This window comes from Pantherophis guttatus, chromosome 2, assembly GCF_059756535.1.
Source record: "Pantherophis guttatus breed Tessera chromosome 2, ASM5975653v1, whole genome shotgun sequence".
In the NCBI taxonomy this organism is placed as follows: Eukaryota; Metazoa; Chordata; class Lepidosauria; order Squamata; family Colubridae; genus Pantherophis; species Pantherophis guttatus.
Window position 1 is genome coordinate 192,409,674 of NC_142064.1, and position 13,560 is coordinate 192,423,233.

A 13,560-nucleotide genomic window follows, 5' to 3' on the forward strand; every position below is an offset into this window, starting at 1 on the left:
AATGCAGGAGCAAAGAGAACAGTAAACAGAGATTGTTTCTGAGTTCTTCTACTTAAAAATTAACCCCAAGGCAAATAAAAAATCTGTGATAAGAGAGTCTAAAAAGATAATTGTTTAAGCCATGAAAATAAGCACTTCCAATATCTATGTTGAAAAGTAAGTCAAGAATGCCATTTACTGATGAAAGGAAGAGTGACTCCTAGACTCCTGGAAATTTACAGAGGAGAAAATTTGGTGGCTGTGACTTTTAACTATTTATTTCCTTATGCTTACCAGAGGTGGAAATAAGAAATAAGAAAGACATTTTATAAAAGAGACTCTGGGAAGCTAGAATAAAAGATTAAAACTACAGAGCAGACTTAAAGAACTTGGAAAAAAAACTTGGACTATCAGAGTATTGAATAAATGCTGGAACTGGCTCATTTAAATAATTGACTTTGTTTTGAAAGAAATGGATTTTGAGTGAAATAAATATCTGCTGGATAAAAGGCAACATGGAAATTTGAGAGGAGAGCCGCATTTACTAATGATTGGAAATTTGGACTCTTTCTGAACTAGATTGTGGCTTCATTATTTATTTCACCTTTATTGCTATTGTGACTGGAGTTGAAGGAACAGCTGTGGAATTAAGAGGACTTTTTAATGAGATGACTCTGTTGTTCCAAAATATTATGGATGCAATTGATGGTATAGGTGAGAAAATGGAAAACATTTTGCAAAGAACAATGAACAAAGATCAAACTGCTGATGAACTGGTAGAAGCAAAAGAAAGTCTAGACGAAATAGATTACTCAAGCCAGCAAATTGAATACGAACAGGGGAAAAATATGGATCAGAAAAACCAGCAAATGAAGCAACAGCTCAATGAAGAGGAAAACAAGATAAATGGCAAGCAAAAGGAGCGGAGAGAATAGAGACAAAGATGAGAGTGGGAGGCGAATTAAAAAATGGATAAGAAATGAAGCACTAAAGAGGAGAAGAGATAATGGTTAGAAAGAATTGCCCTTTAAATATTAAAGTAGCCTGATTGTAAGCTGAAAGAGGCAGAAATAAAATTAGATAGGGGAAATATTAGAATATAAATTTTCATTAGAAAATAAAAATAATAGCTAGAAAGATTAGAAATTTACAGATGTTAGGCGTTTTGTTTTATGTATGTTTAAATAATATAATGAGAATTACTTAAATTTGATAAATCTGATAGAGATTACTAACATTGTTAGCGTGAATTGGATTAATATGAATGATACCCAGAGGACCCAGTTGTGGGGGCAATAAGCTGACTTTGTATAAATATACAAAAGGATGAAGGCTATTGCTGAGCACATTGTAAGCCGCCCTGAGTCTCCGGAGAAGGGCGGCATATAAATCAAATTAAAAAAAAACAAACAACTTTGCCTATACATAATAGAGAAATGTTTAGTTTGAATAAGAAAGATAGAGATGAAGATAGAGATAAAGATGAGGAGTTAGGCATTTTTTGTTTATATATGTTTAAACAATATAATGAGGATTACTTAAATTTGATAAATGTGATAGAGATTACTAATGTTGTTACTGTGAATTGGATTAATATGAATGATATCCAGAACCAACTCTGTCCACAGAGATGTATATTGTATAAGTACATTTTTAAAAAAAATCAAAATGCAAAAATTGAAATAATTTCTGTAGTGCCACTTCTTGGCTATGTAGTATGTAAATATGGGAACTAAAGAATTCAGCCCTTCCTCCCCCAATTCTCCACCCCCTTTGAAAAATCTATCTTACAGGAGATAAACAAAGAATTAGAAAAATAAAAACATCTAATTTTTAAAATTTTAATATGTATACATTCATCATAGAAGAACATAATTACAAAAAGTTGCCTCCAAAAACATACTATAGCAGCTTGCAGGTTGTGAAGAAAAAAGATTCAAAAGTAAAGGCAATATTCCAGATAGACCATTGCTATAGTTGAAGATCTTCCACTGAAGATCTCTAGAATGAGCCTGGAAAGATTTCAAATTATTATTACAGATCACAAGAAAAAACTATATTCTTTGAATACAGGCTGAAATATAACTGAAAGTAGCCCCACAATACCATAGCTTAGACTTGGTGTAAGACAGAAGCAGAAAACAAATCCTAACGCAAATTCCTGACTACACGTTTATGTGTAGTCAATATCTACGGTCTACAGTCCTAAATCAGATAGTCTGCTTCAGAGTTCCTTTCAGCCTTTCTTTAGTTCACACAATCACTGTGTACCAGTGGTGGGTTTCAAAATTTTTTACTACCGGTTCTGTTGTTGTGGCTTGGTGAGTATGGCGTGGCTTGGTGGGCGTGGCAGAGGAATGATACTGTAAAATCTCAATTTCCTCCGGTCAGCTGGGAATTGGGAGACAGAGAATGGATGGGGGCGGGGCCAGTCAGAATTTTTACTACCAGTTCTCCGAACAACTCAAAATTTCCACTACCGGTTCTCCAGAACTGGTCAGAACCTGCTGAAACCCACCTCTGCTGTGTACTGTAAACCCAAGAAAAAATACAACACTAACAGCTTTGGCATGCATGCCCACATCTCTTCCAAACTACTTTTTCAGCTTCAAATTTAAAGCACTGTGTACCTCCCTACTGAGATATGATATGATACGATGTGATGAAATATGATACGAATACAACACAATATGATACGATATGTTATGTTTGTGAAGTCTCCCTCCCTCCTGCTCATGGCAACTTGAAAGCTTTGCAAGTTGACATTGTTACGTTATAATGTAAGACAGTGGTTCTCAATCTGTGACTTGCAGACCCTTGGGGGGCCACAATGTTGTCACGAAGTCCGTGAAGGCTTAAAGAAAGTTATGATTTAAAACTTGAGATACGTCTTGGTGGTCTGTGACCATGGTCCATGGCCACAAAAGATATTTAAAGGAAGTCCGTGGTGAGGAAAAGGTTGAGAACCACTGATGTAATACATTTCTAAAGCACAAAGTTATTTCTGGAATGAAGTCTCTTCTAAATACTGTAAAGCTATTCTCTGCTGCTTTTCTTATTTGGTGATTAATTCTCAGAGTAGAGATGAGTTTATAAATAGGATCAGGAAATATGTTAACACTGTCTTTTTGAAAGGATAGTTGATATTAGTGAAGACACACACAGTAACCAATTACCATGGGAGAATCGTGTTTTTTTCCCCTTCTTGTTATTCCTCTGCCATATATAGTGGTAAGGTTGATGCCTACAAGGAGTTTTCTTAAATCTTGCTTTTCAAAGTGCCATGCTATAAATACTATGAATTCTTACGAATTGTTTTTTTATTAGCTATGCACATCTGAAATTAAAAAAAATTAATGGTGTAACTAGTCACATAGCTGCGCAAAGCTGAGGAGATGGGGACAGAACTGGCAGTATGTTATCAGCACAGGAGCTGAAAAAGCAAAAAGGGAAGATCTCTAAAAACAAAGTACAAAAAAGCTAAAAAAAGAAATCTGAGATAGGAAGCAAGAGGAAGATAATATGTATCGGGATAAATATATGCAGGACAAGTGAATGTGGTAGTGAATATTTCAGGTGCGTGTGGCTGCCATAGTTGGGCCAAGTTGAAGGGCAAAGCTGTGATTGATGAGATTGGTGAGATGAAGAGTTGGAGCACAAATAAAAACAATGTTTTCATTATTTATTTTTATTCTATCACTTAACATTACGAGTTTGTTTATATGTAATGAACAGCTTGTCTTTTTATAGAAAGCAGCGCTCTGAAGCAAATATTTGTATGGACATGGAGTCCACACATGCAATGTACATGACACTTTGCAAGTCTCATTGTTACAAAAACCCATTGCCTCCATGATCCCAAAAACATAGGAAAGGTCATAGGAAATGGATGTATGTAGTCAGAGAAAAAAGAATATTTTTAAGAAAAGCTTTTTTCAAACAAGAAAACAGTTTCTTGTTAAACAGTTTATTGTTTTAAAGAGTTAAAATTGCATTGGTCTCAACTGTTTTTCCAATTTGTGATTTTATTAGTACAACAGCTGTTGCTCCTTTCCTGCTAAATCAACCTTTCGTACCGTCACAGATTATTATGGTCAGGTTAGATTTGAAAGTAATAATCTTTCCATTAATATGAATCATCTGTATCAAGGCTGTCAAACTCCCGGCCCGTGGGCCGGATGCATCACGTGCTGACCACACCCATACCCAGTTTAGCGAAGAGGGAAAAGGTCCCGATATGTCATGTGACAATGTGAGTTATACATGCAAGCAAACAAGCTTTAGTATGGATTTATCCTTGGTAGTTTCTTGATTAGAATTGATAGGGCAGGCTACTGTATGTAAGTAGGGGAGCCAGCCCCACATTCACTCACACTGATGATGCTATCTAATTGAGTAATGAAATATCTGCAAGCAAACCACCAAGTTCAGAGAGCATCAACGATTCTGCAATTGTTTGTTCTGAAAAGTTATTTAAATCTCATAACCAAAGAAATGTAAAATAATATCTCAAAATACAAATTGCATGTTATACTTAAATGTTGGAATTTTTTTTAAAAAAAGTCCCAAAATAAGATCGTGTGTGTGTGTGTATGTATACATGCAATAACAGCAATATTTAATCAATGTTACTAGAGGGATATGTAGCCTACAGCATTAGACTTGACAGGAAAGTCTCAGATCATTTAACAGACATGATACAGCCTTCCCCAAATCCGAGGATCTGACTCCTTTCTACTGTCCTATTTAGATTTTCCCAATACAGTATTCTCTGGGTAAATTGAACGGTCACTCCCAGCATCTCCAGTCAACTTGACTGTTCGGAGGAAGCCAAACTGAAGAAGATTGATTTTCATTGTGGCACTAAAATAACATTTTCTGTGTATTGAAATAGGATAGTAAAAAACTAAATAATGCCATGAATAATAATTACCACTGTAGTGATTTATTGGAGTGTATTGATGATATGACAGCTGACTTCTGGACTGAAATTAGATGAACATTTTGCAAATCAACCTTCCAAGGCTCAAATGCAATACTTCTTTAAATGCAAACTCTCCTCAATGACCTCTGTTTCTGCTATAGCGCTATCCAGATTCCAAAAGTACCTTTATTCTCTGTTGATTCTCATCATCTGTCTGACAGAATCTTCCATGTAGGATTCTTCTAACTCCTTTTAACACTGTTTTACATTTCACTTTCTACAGTATTTTCGTCATCAAGTTTCAATAACAGGAGTCTTGTTCAGTTTAGAAGTTGTTTTCTGGTATTGTAATCAGGTGCATCTGGAAGCTCCTAATAGGTAATTGCATAGATTTTTTTTTCTTCTTCAGTTCAATAAATCCCTGTAGTTTTCTTGGCAGGGTTTTTCAGAAGTGGTTTATCATAACCTCCATCTTACAGCTGAGAGAAATTGAACGGCCCAGTCACCCAGCTGGCTTTGTGCCTAAGGCAGGACTGGAATTCAAAAATTCCTGGTATTTATCCTGATGCCTTAACCACTACACCATTCTGGGTCTCTATCTGCGATTATAGATAGCTGCAGTTGGGAGAAATGTCAGAAGCTTGCAAAATATAAATATGGCTTAAGATTTTCCAATAAATGCCCAGAAAGACAATATTGCCAATATTATTCCCTTCACAACCACCATCTCAGCATTTTAATTTAATGGCTAGAATCCCCTTGCTGCGTTCCCAGTTAACTCATCACAACTGCCTCTTAATATAAGTAGATACATTATTTTATTTCTATTCGACCCTTCATAAAAGCACTTCAAAGCAGGATAGATTGCATTTTCTTCCATTTTTCCTCACAGCTGCAATCCTGTGAATTAGATTGGACTCAGAATGAATGAGTTTGATTTAAAGGCATTCAGTGAATGCCCATGGCTGAAGATGGGCTAGAAGCTGAATCTACCCAATGCCAGTCCATTTCCTTAACCATTCCACTGCTGGCCTCGAACATATGATATTCCCTTGGAATCTTGGCTCTCAATATCTTACCATCTTCAGCAGCTCAAAGAGACACAGTTCCGACAAGTAGACTAAAAGGTTTCCGTGAAGCATTTTAGCAATGAAGGCATCACAAACTTTAACTTTTAAGGATAACATAAATCATTCTGGTCCCAAGGCAACCCAAAAGTTCCCAAGGTCTCCCAAAATAATAAGTAATAGTAACTTCATTAGAGCATGAAGCTTAAAATTATCTTTTTACCCTCATAATTCCCCAATTAGATAGAAAATATTAAAGGTCATGGGTTTTTTTTTTTTATTTGAACAATCTTAATATTTAAGGCTTGTTCAAATGAGTAGATCACTTCTATTATAATTGGCAATCAGAGACTCGGTATCTGATTTTTTCCATCTTTAATTCAAGTAGAAGAGCCTCTTTGGTCTAGTGATTAAAATCCAGGACTAGACAAATCTGACTTCTAGTCCTGCCTTAAGCACAAAAACCAGCTGGATGACCTTGAACCAAGCTTTTTTTATTAGCCTGAGGAAAAAGGCAATGGCAAATCACTTCTGAAAATGTTGCCTAAATAACTACAGGGATTTGTTAATGTAATTCCCAGAAGTTACATCTAACTTGAAGCACATCTTAAGTAGAAATGTGGAGTTGAATCACTTGAAATAGTTATTCAGTGGAAGCCAACCTAAAAGATATGTGTTGGCAAAACATTGAAGTGAATTCAGTTTTCTCATTTTCTGAACTAAACACAACATAAATACTTTGTCAGTAGAAAAATCCAATTAAAGCTGCTATGAATTATACCTGTAACTGCTTAGATTAGAAAATTATAAATAAAACATCGAGTACATCCTAATAAAACAATTTGTTTTGATCACTAAATGCACGAAATGCATATTACTAATCTAATAAAATCTTTTTACACATGAACGGACATTTTACTGTAGTTGACAAAAGCAAACCATTCAGTTTTGGAAACTTCATTCCCTTTAAAATGTAGCTGCCCATATTTGTTTCAGGATGGCTAATGAGAATGCATTAAGCCTATTATAGTCATATTTTCCATTCTCTTTTGATTGGTTTTATTTGTAAACTGACATCCTTTGTATTAATTTGCATTATATGTTTTACAGGGAAGTATGTTTAAACAAAGCCAAAACCAAATTAACAAACGGGACCATTTTACAAACATCCTTTGTCTTTTTTCTTTAATCCTATTATCCCTTACATTTAAAAAAAATATACCTTCCAGACTTAGCCATCCAAATGTCTCACTGCGTCCAGAGACAATTAGAAAGAAAAATTGAAAGCAGGGTTCTCCTATCTTAATGACAAACATTCTGTTGTTGTTTGCCTAGTTGCTTATTTACAATTCAGATTCTGGAAGTTCACTGTCCATGTAAAACTTCATTCACATTAATTCATCAGGAAAGATGAACCACAATAATTGGGTATTATATTAAGTTTCTATTATCATTTCTGGTGCGCTTTCCAAAAGAGCCTAGAAAACCAGCAGTTCTATTATTACTTTGCAATGAAGCAAGAGGGATTTATATTGATGATATATGTATCATCAATGAAATAATTTGTAAACTCTTACTTTTTAAAAAAGGTGACTAAACCTGTTGTCATCATTGGTCATAGAGCAGTGAGAACGGTTATGAAAATATCTTAATGTGTCAATATAAATTACTCCCATATTCATTAAACTTTTTTCCCTTATTTTTTAAAAATTATAAATTTTTACAGCATGATTTTTAAACAATAAAGATAACTTATTAAAATTATTTTAAGGTGTCAGTTGTTCAGGAGGCAGCATAAACATCTGGAATTGGGCTTCTACCAATTCCTAACTCCATTAATCTCAGCCTGTCATACTTCACTTACATTGAAGTTATAATTCCCATAATCTCCATCTACTATAACCAGTGGGAGAAATTGTAGGTTAACATATTTGGAAGACACCAGATTGCACTTCTCAATTGTTTTATCATAATGCAACATTGATCATACTTCCAGTCTTCTGCAAACAAATGAGTATGTAGCAGTCACTGAGCAATTGTGAGCAATTTTCTGTGGATTGAACTAAGTAACCATATTAGAAGCAAAAAAATAAATAAAAATAAAGTGTCTCCTTTCCCTTCCTATAAAGCCTTGTTGTACTAAGCCTTCGTGTGATACGCTTGTTTGCAGATTGACATGCATAGCTGTTAACTTCCTCAAAGGGCAGAAAAGTTCAATAAACAAAGCAAAGAGAGTATTTTACTATATATTTTTTATTTTACTAATAAAATGTACATCCACTTTTTTCCCTTCCTTGAAATGGCTTGCCCAATGCAGCTTGCAACATATAAAAACATAAAACCAATCATAAAACGTATTTATAGTGCTTGAAAGAATGCAGCATTAAATTGGCATAAATACTTTTGAGTGTTATTTATAACTGCATGAATAAAATTTCATTTTAATAACAGGCTTCCAATATCATTTCAGATTATGACTCTAGTCTAGTGGCATTGCAGATGGAATTCCATTGCTCAATAGAAGCAAAATTCAGCCTGTTAATATAGGAATGAACCAATGACATCAAAAGAGAATGGAGCCTATGTCAATGTCTGCTAAGGCTTTATTTTTCCTTCACACCATCTTTCTGTCAGCATGTGACAGGGAGACTTAAAGCCATCCATTGAAGCTAGGTTGGATTCATGGTAATCTTTTTGTCTTGATACTGCATTTGAAGAAGCAAATGGTAGAAATCAAGAGCTCTTCAACTGAAGAACTGATCTTGAGCATTGGGGTCAGAGGTTACGCTCTCAGAGCTCCTGTAGTGGCCTCCGCATGATAATATGTCAGGAAGTAATTTGACACTTGAACAGCTCTTGTTGGTCTCTTGATCTGTGTCTAGCTTTGCTCTCTCCAGAATGGCTATGCTGTCAATAAAAGATAGCTAACCAATTTTTTACTGCTTGACATTCCCACTGCATACAGTATTTATGCTGAATGGAGCTTTTCTCTGGGAGAAATTTATTGCAACTGGGTCATTGGTCAATGGCAAAACAACAGTTCTCCTGAAGGAATCATGGCAGAAGTGACCTTTCGATGACTGGGGTTTATTTCAATAGAGTGGTTGTTGGTTGTGTACCTGCCTGGTAGAAAAAAAAATTGCATGAAACAAAGAACCCTTTATTGGTTGGAACAATCCAGCTATGAAAAGCAAATATTAAGAGGTCAAGCCATTACCCTGGAAGATAGCTTAGTATGCAGGAAGCTGAGATGTCTGGACAAAATAAAATTAGGACAAATTCAAATTGGAAATATGGAATGCAACAGGGGATGCTTAAAATAATTTAATAGTCTTTTTCAAAAATCCATGGACAGTGAAAGTAGTTGGGGGTCCAAATCACAAGTGAGCTATAGGACAAGAAAAGGCAAAAATTATTTTATGACACAGTGCTGTAGACCTTTATTCAGAAGTTAGTCCAGCTATGTTCAGTGTGATTTAATTCCCAATAAGCAAAGGTAAGATTGCAAACTCATTTTCTAAATGTAATTAAAGGAAATTGTTTAGTTGTAGGAATGATAACCTCTTCTTCACAGTCAAGAAGACAACAATAAAAATAATTTGTTCAATAATTTGTAAACAAGTGCGCTGACTACCCTGAGCAGTTTGTCAGAATAATGTATTCTTTGGATAGTTAAGGGTCACAAGTCCAGATTTTTCATTATGCTATGTTAAATAAATAATATTGTGGTTAGAATTTTAAATTAAATCCAGGTGGAACTTACTATAGGTACCATATTCAATTAAAATATCTCCACGTGATATAGTTCCAGAATTCTTAAATATAGTATTCTCACTTTCTTAATGAAGAAAAATGGAATAAATAGAAAAAGAAGTGATTTCATAGAATTGTTTATACCTCATTCATCTCATATTACTGTGGATTTGCATCTTGCTTGGAAGGGTTCAGGTATGTGCAAAGGTTCCCCACAGAAAACAATCTAGTATTCATGGAGATCAGCTCTTCAGGAATGATACTATCAGCAGGATTTGGAGAAGGAAAGGCTGCTTCTCAGATGTTAAAAGTCTATGCATGGAAATAACATGTGAATAGGGCTATATGGATGGCGTTTACTGTAAATATAAATTTCAAAAACCAAAGAAACCAAGGAATCTGTCCCCAGACAATTAACATTGAATTGGATTGAAATACTCACTGTTACCTTGATAGATTGTAGATACAGGTTGCAAGTAACAGAATGAAAGTAAATAGAAATAAGTGCATAGTTTGTCTTTTGTGAAACAAAATGAAAATGCACAGGCCTGTCATGGAGAATATCTGGTTTGATGACAGTGCGTAAGAAGATAATCTTGGAGTGGTAGTTGATTGCAAAGTAAATATGAGCCTGTAGTGCGATATGATTGCAAGGAAGACAAATGCACATCAACAAGATTTATCATTTACAGTTCAGAGACAGTAATTGCTCAGCTATATTCTGATTTTGTTAGACCTCAGCTTGAGTCTAGTTTTGGGCATCATATTGTAAGTAGGATTCAGAAAAATTAAGCAGATTCAGAAAAGGACAATAAACATAATCAGAGAACTAGAATGCCCTATGAAGAAGTTGCTGAATATGTTGGCCCTTGAGAAAAAACTGTGGGGTGAATGAGATACGATAGCACACTTTAAATACATGGCAAGATATCACACTGAACAAGATGAGGACCTATTGTCTGTTATTTCAGAGTTAATTTAGAAGAAGGCAGATTCTAACTGCATGTTAGTAAGAACACCCTACAGTATAGAACAATGATGCCTAACCTTTCCTGGACCGAGTGCCCAAAACGCATGCACACATGCATGGATGTGCGTGCATGCGCCCAAACCCCCAAACTGTGATGCACGCACGGGCTCTGCTCATGTGCCACACCCAGAGCATGTGCGTGGCCCCACGCATGCCCGCACACCCTGTGTGCACCCGCACTCGCATGCCCGGCAGAGACCTGGAGACCAGCTGGCCGGTGGGAGGTGCACGCGCATGCACAGCCGAGCTGAACTGGGGCAATGGCTCGTGTGCCATCAGAGAGGGCGCTGCGTGCCACTTTTGGCATCCATGCCATAGGTTCGCCATCACGGGTATAGAACCTGTTAGATATTAGGCTCTCTAGTTGGATATGTTCAAGCAATGGCTGTACAGCCAATTATATATGAGATGCTTTACATAATTTTCATATAAATTTTATCTGTAAAAGAACCTTATTTCTGAATGTTACTGCCTATAGTACAATTTAAATGTCTTCTCCAAGAAAATCTGTTTAACTTTGGAGAACAATTATTTCCTTCAGTGGAGTACTGTAGTGCCTGAAAAAAGAAAGTCAACAAATCTTTATTAGTGCAACTCTTAAGTAATAATCTTTTAATTTTTTACCTGAATATTTTCTACATCAGAAATGGTAACTAGTTCAATTCTACTTTTTCAAATATTTTATAAGGCTGTTTGTACTTTCTATTAGATAACCAAAAATATCACCTGCAGATGTCATTTATAGTATATTTTAGATACTTCTGCTTTTGTTAATATGCCGTGTTAATCTTTGGCTAATGCTCTGGGTTCACTTACTCAGACTGGCTGGGTTGGGAATCTGTACTAAGACAAAAATGTGATTATTACTGTTTAGTGTATCCAGATCATAACCTGTAAATATATCTGTATTTTGGGACATTCATAAATCAAGCATAGATTTAACAGATGACTCCACAGTTTTTATCAGCTCAAGGATCATGTTGAACTTTGGCCAGCAAGTTGAGTAACTAGAGTTCTTCATTTAATCCAATCTTCTTGCATTAATGTATCTTATTCAGTCCCAAAAGTGCTTTTCCAAAAGGCAACTGGACTTTGTTTTTCCTTGAAGACGTTTCACTTCTCATCCAATAAGCTTCTTCAGTTGGATGAGAAGCGAAACATCTTCAAGGAAAAACAAAGTCCAGTTGCCTATTGAAAAAGCACCTTTGGGACAACCATGACCTGGATGACTGAGAATCTCTGTAGATATGTACCTTATTCATATAGTTTGCAGTTAAATTAGGTACAGAGCTGCCAATCATTTTTCAAATAATTAATTATTAAGTAAAAACTCTTACTCTCCTTTGCAGGTTAGAAATCTTTGTTATATGGTAACAAAACGAGAGAAAATGAAGCACTCCATTTGCAAACTCCAGGAACAGATTTTCCATCTCCAGATGAAACTCATTGAGAAAGATCTTTATGCAGGTAACTTTTCCTATTGAGACCTAGAAAAACTGTATTATAAATTCTGTTATGGCATTTTATTTTCTTTATTTACTGTGTTTTTAAAGAGATTAGAAAAAGTATTTTTAGAAAACTGAAAGAAGTGGGGTTATCTGACATTTGAAAGTTTTGATGTATTCATTTTGCTTTGGGCAATGTGTGTAATTAGAGCAGTGGCTTATGTTTTCAAACAGTGGAAAACTTTCCCGTGACACTTAATTCCTACCTGCAAAAAAATGGATTCTAAAAATATTTGGACAAGGAATATATATATATATATATAGAAATAATCTGGAAACTAAAACTATAAAGAAAATTAAGTTGTTATAAAAATATATTAAAACAGTACCACTTGTATCTCTTTTAGCAGAACTTCTTAGAATTGGAGAATATCTATGAAGGCCCTCTCTTCATTACCCACTTACATTTCAAAATCTGTATCTGCTTATAAAATTAATAGAGGTTTATCACATGTATAGGTATACAGATACTTCTTTTTCACAATAATCCAGTTCCTTATGAATATTCTGTTAAAACAGGACAACTCATTTAATTTCATGATTTGGACAAGAACCTGATAATGTGGTTGTACTGACCTTGTATAAGCAAACCATATAATACCTCTAAAAAGAACATTAAGCAGAAACTCTTAGCAAATTTACTGATAGTTAATTTTTGTTTTCTCAACTTAATCTGGGCTGAAGTCTTTGGCAGAGGTTTGATGTGCCATACCATCTCTTTGAATTCTTAATGCTAATCTTGCCCCTAAGGCTGTAGATACTAAAGTTTTAGAGATGACATCTGGTTCATTGGCAGAGTTTAGTAACTGTTGCGTTGCCTTTTTTGCATCTACTATTTTGTTAAAGATCAAAGGTTAAATTATAGAAGACGCTTTTTTTTTGTTCCTTTGTGTTTTTAGCTTTATCTTTAAATGAAGTTCTACTTATACATAAGGAATGCCTTCCAATACATAATAGTCTAAATGGACAAAAGTCAAGTTTTTAAATGAACATTAAATTAGAACACATTCTAGAAAAAAATAATACAATACACAGTTGCTAATCTGCAACTTGTACATTTTATGTTGTTTTCAAGAATACAGAACCCAAAATTTAAATTGTGTAACATCCAGAATAAGCATCTGACTGTTTGGCAGAATATTTATCCAATTATATTTGTGGGTTTGAAATCTTTTCAGAAGCCATCACATGGGGCTTCTTTGGGGTTCTTTAGGACTGTCTGGATTACATTCAATGCTGAAATTTGATCTTAGAAATTTGAGCACTGAAAAATATCTGGGTTCCAATCAATTGATAGTTATA

The 13,560-nt window shown here is 35.0% G+C and overlaps 1 protein-coding gene across 4 annotated transcripts in view; it reads left to right on the forward strand.

Annotated features, from left to right (window-relative positions):
• The window catches only part of JADE2 (jade family PHD finger 2), a 214,210-nt gene that overhangs the window by 171,009 nt on the left and 29,641 nt on the right, over nucleotides 1–13,560 (forward strand). For all 4 annotated transcript variants that reach the window (XM_034403960.3, XM_034403949.3, XM_034403944.2 and 1 more), the window contains exon 10: nucleotides 12,103–12,220. In XM_034403960.3, the coding sequence (XP_034259851.1) occupies nucleotides 12,103–12,220 (118 nt within the window). The remainder of the gene's footprint in view (nucleotides 1–12,102; nucleotides 12,221–13,560) is intronic.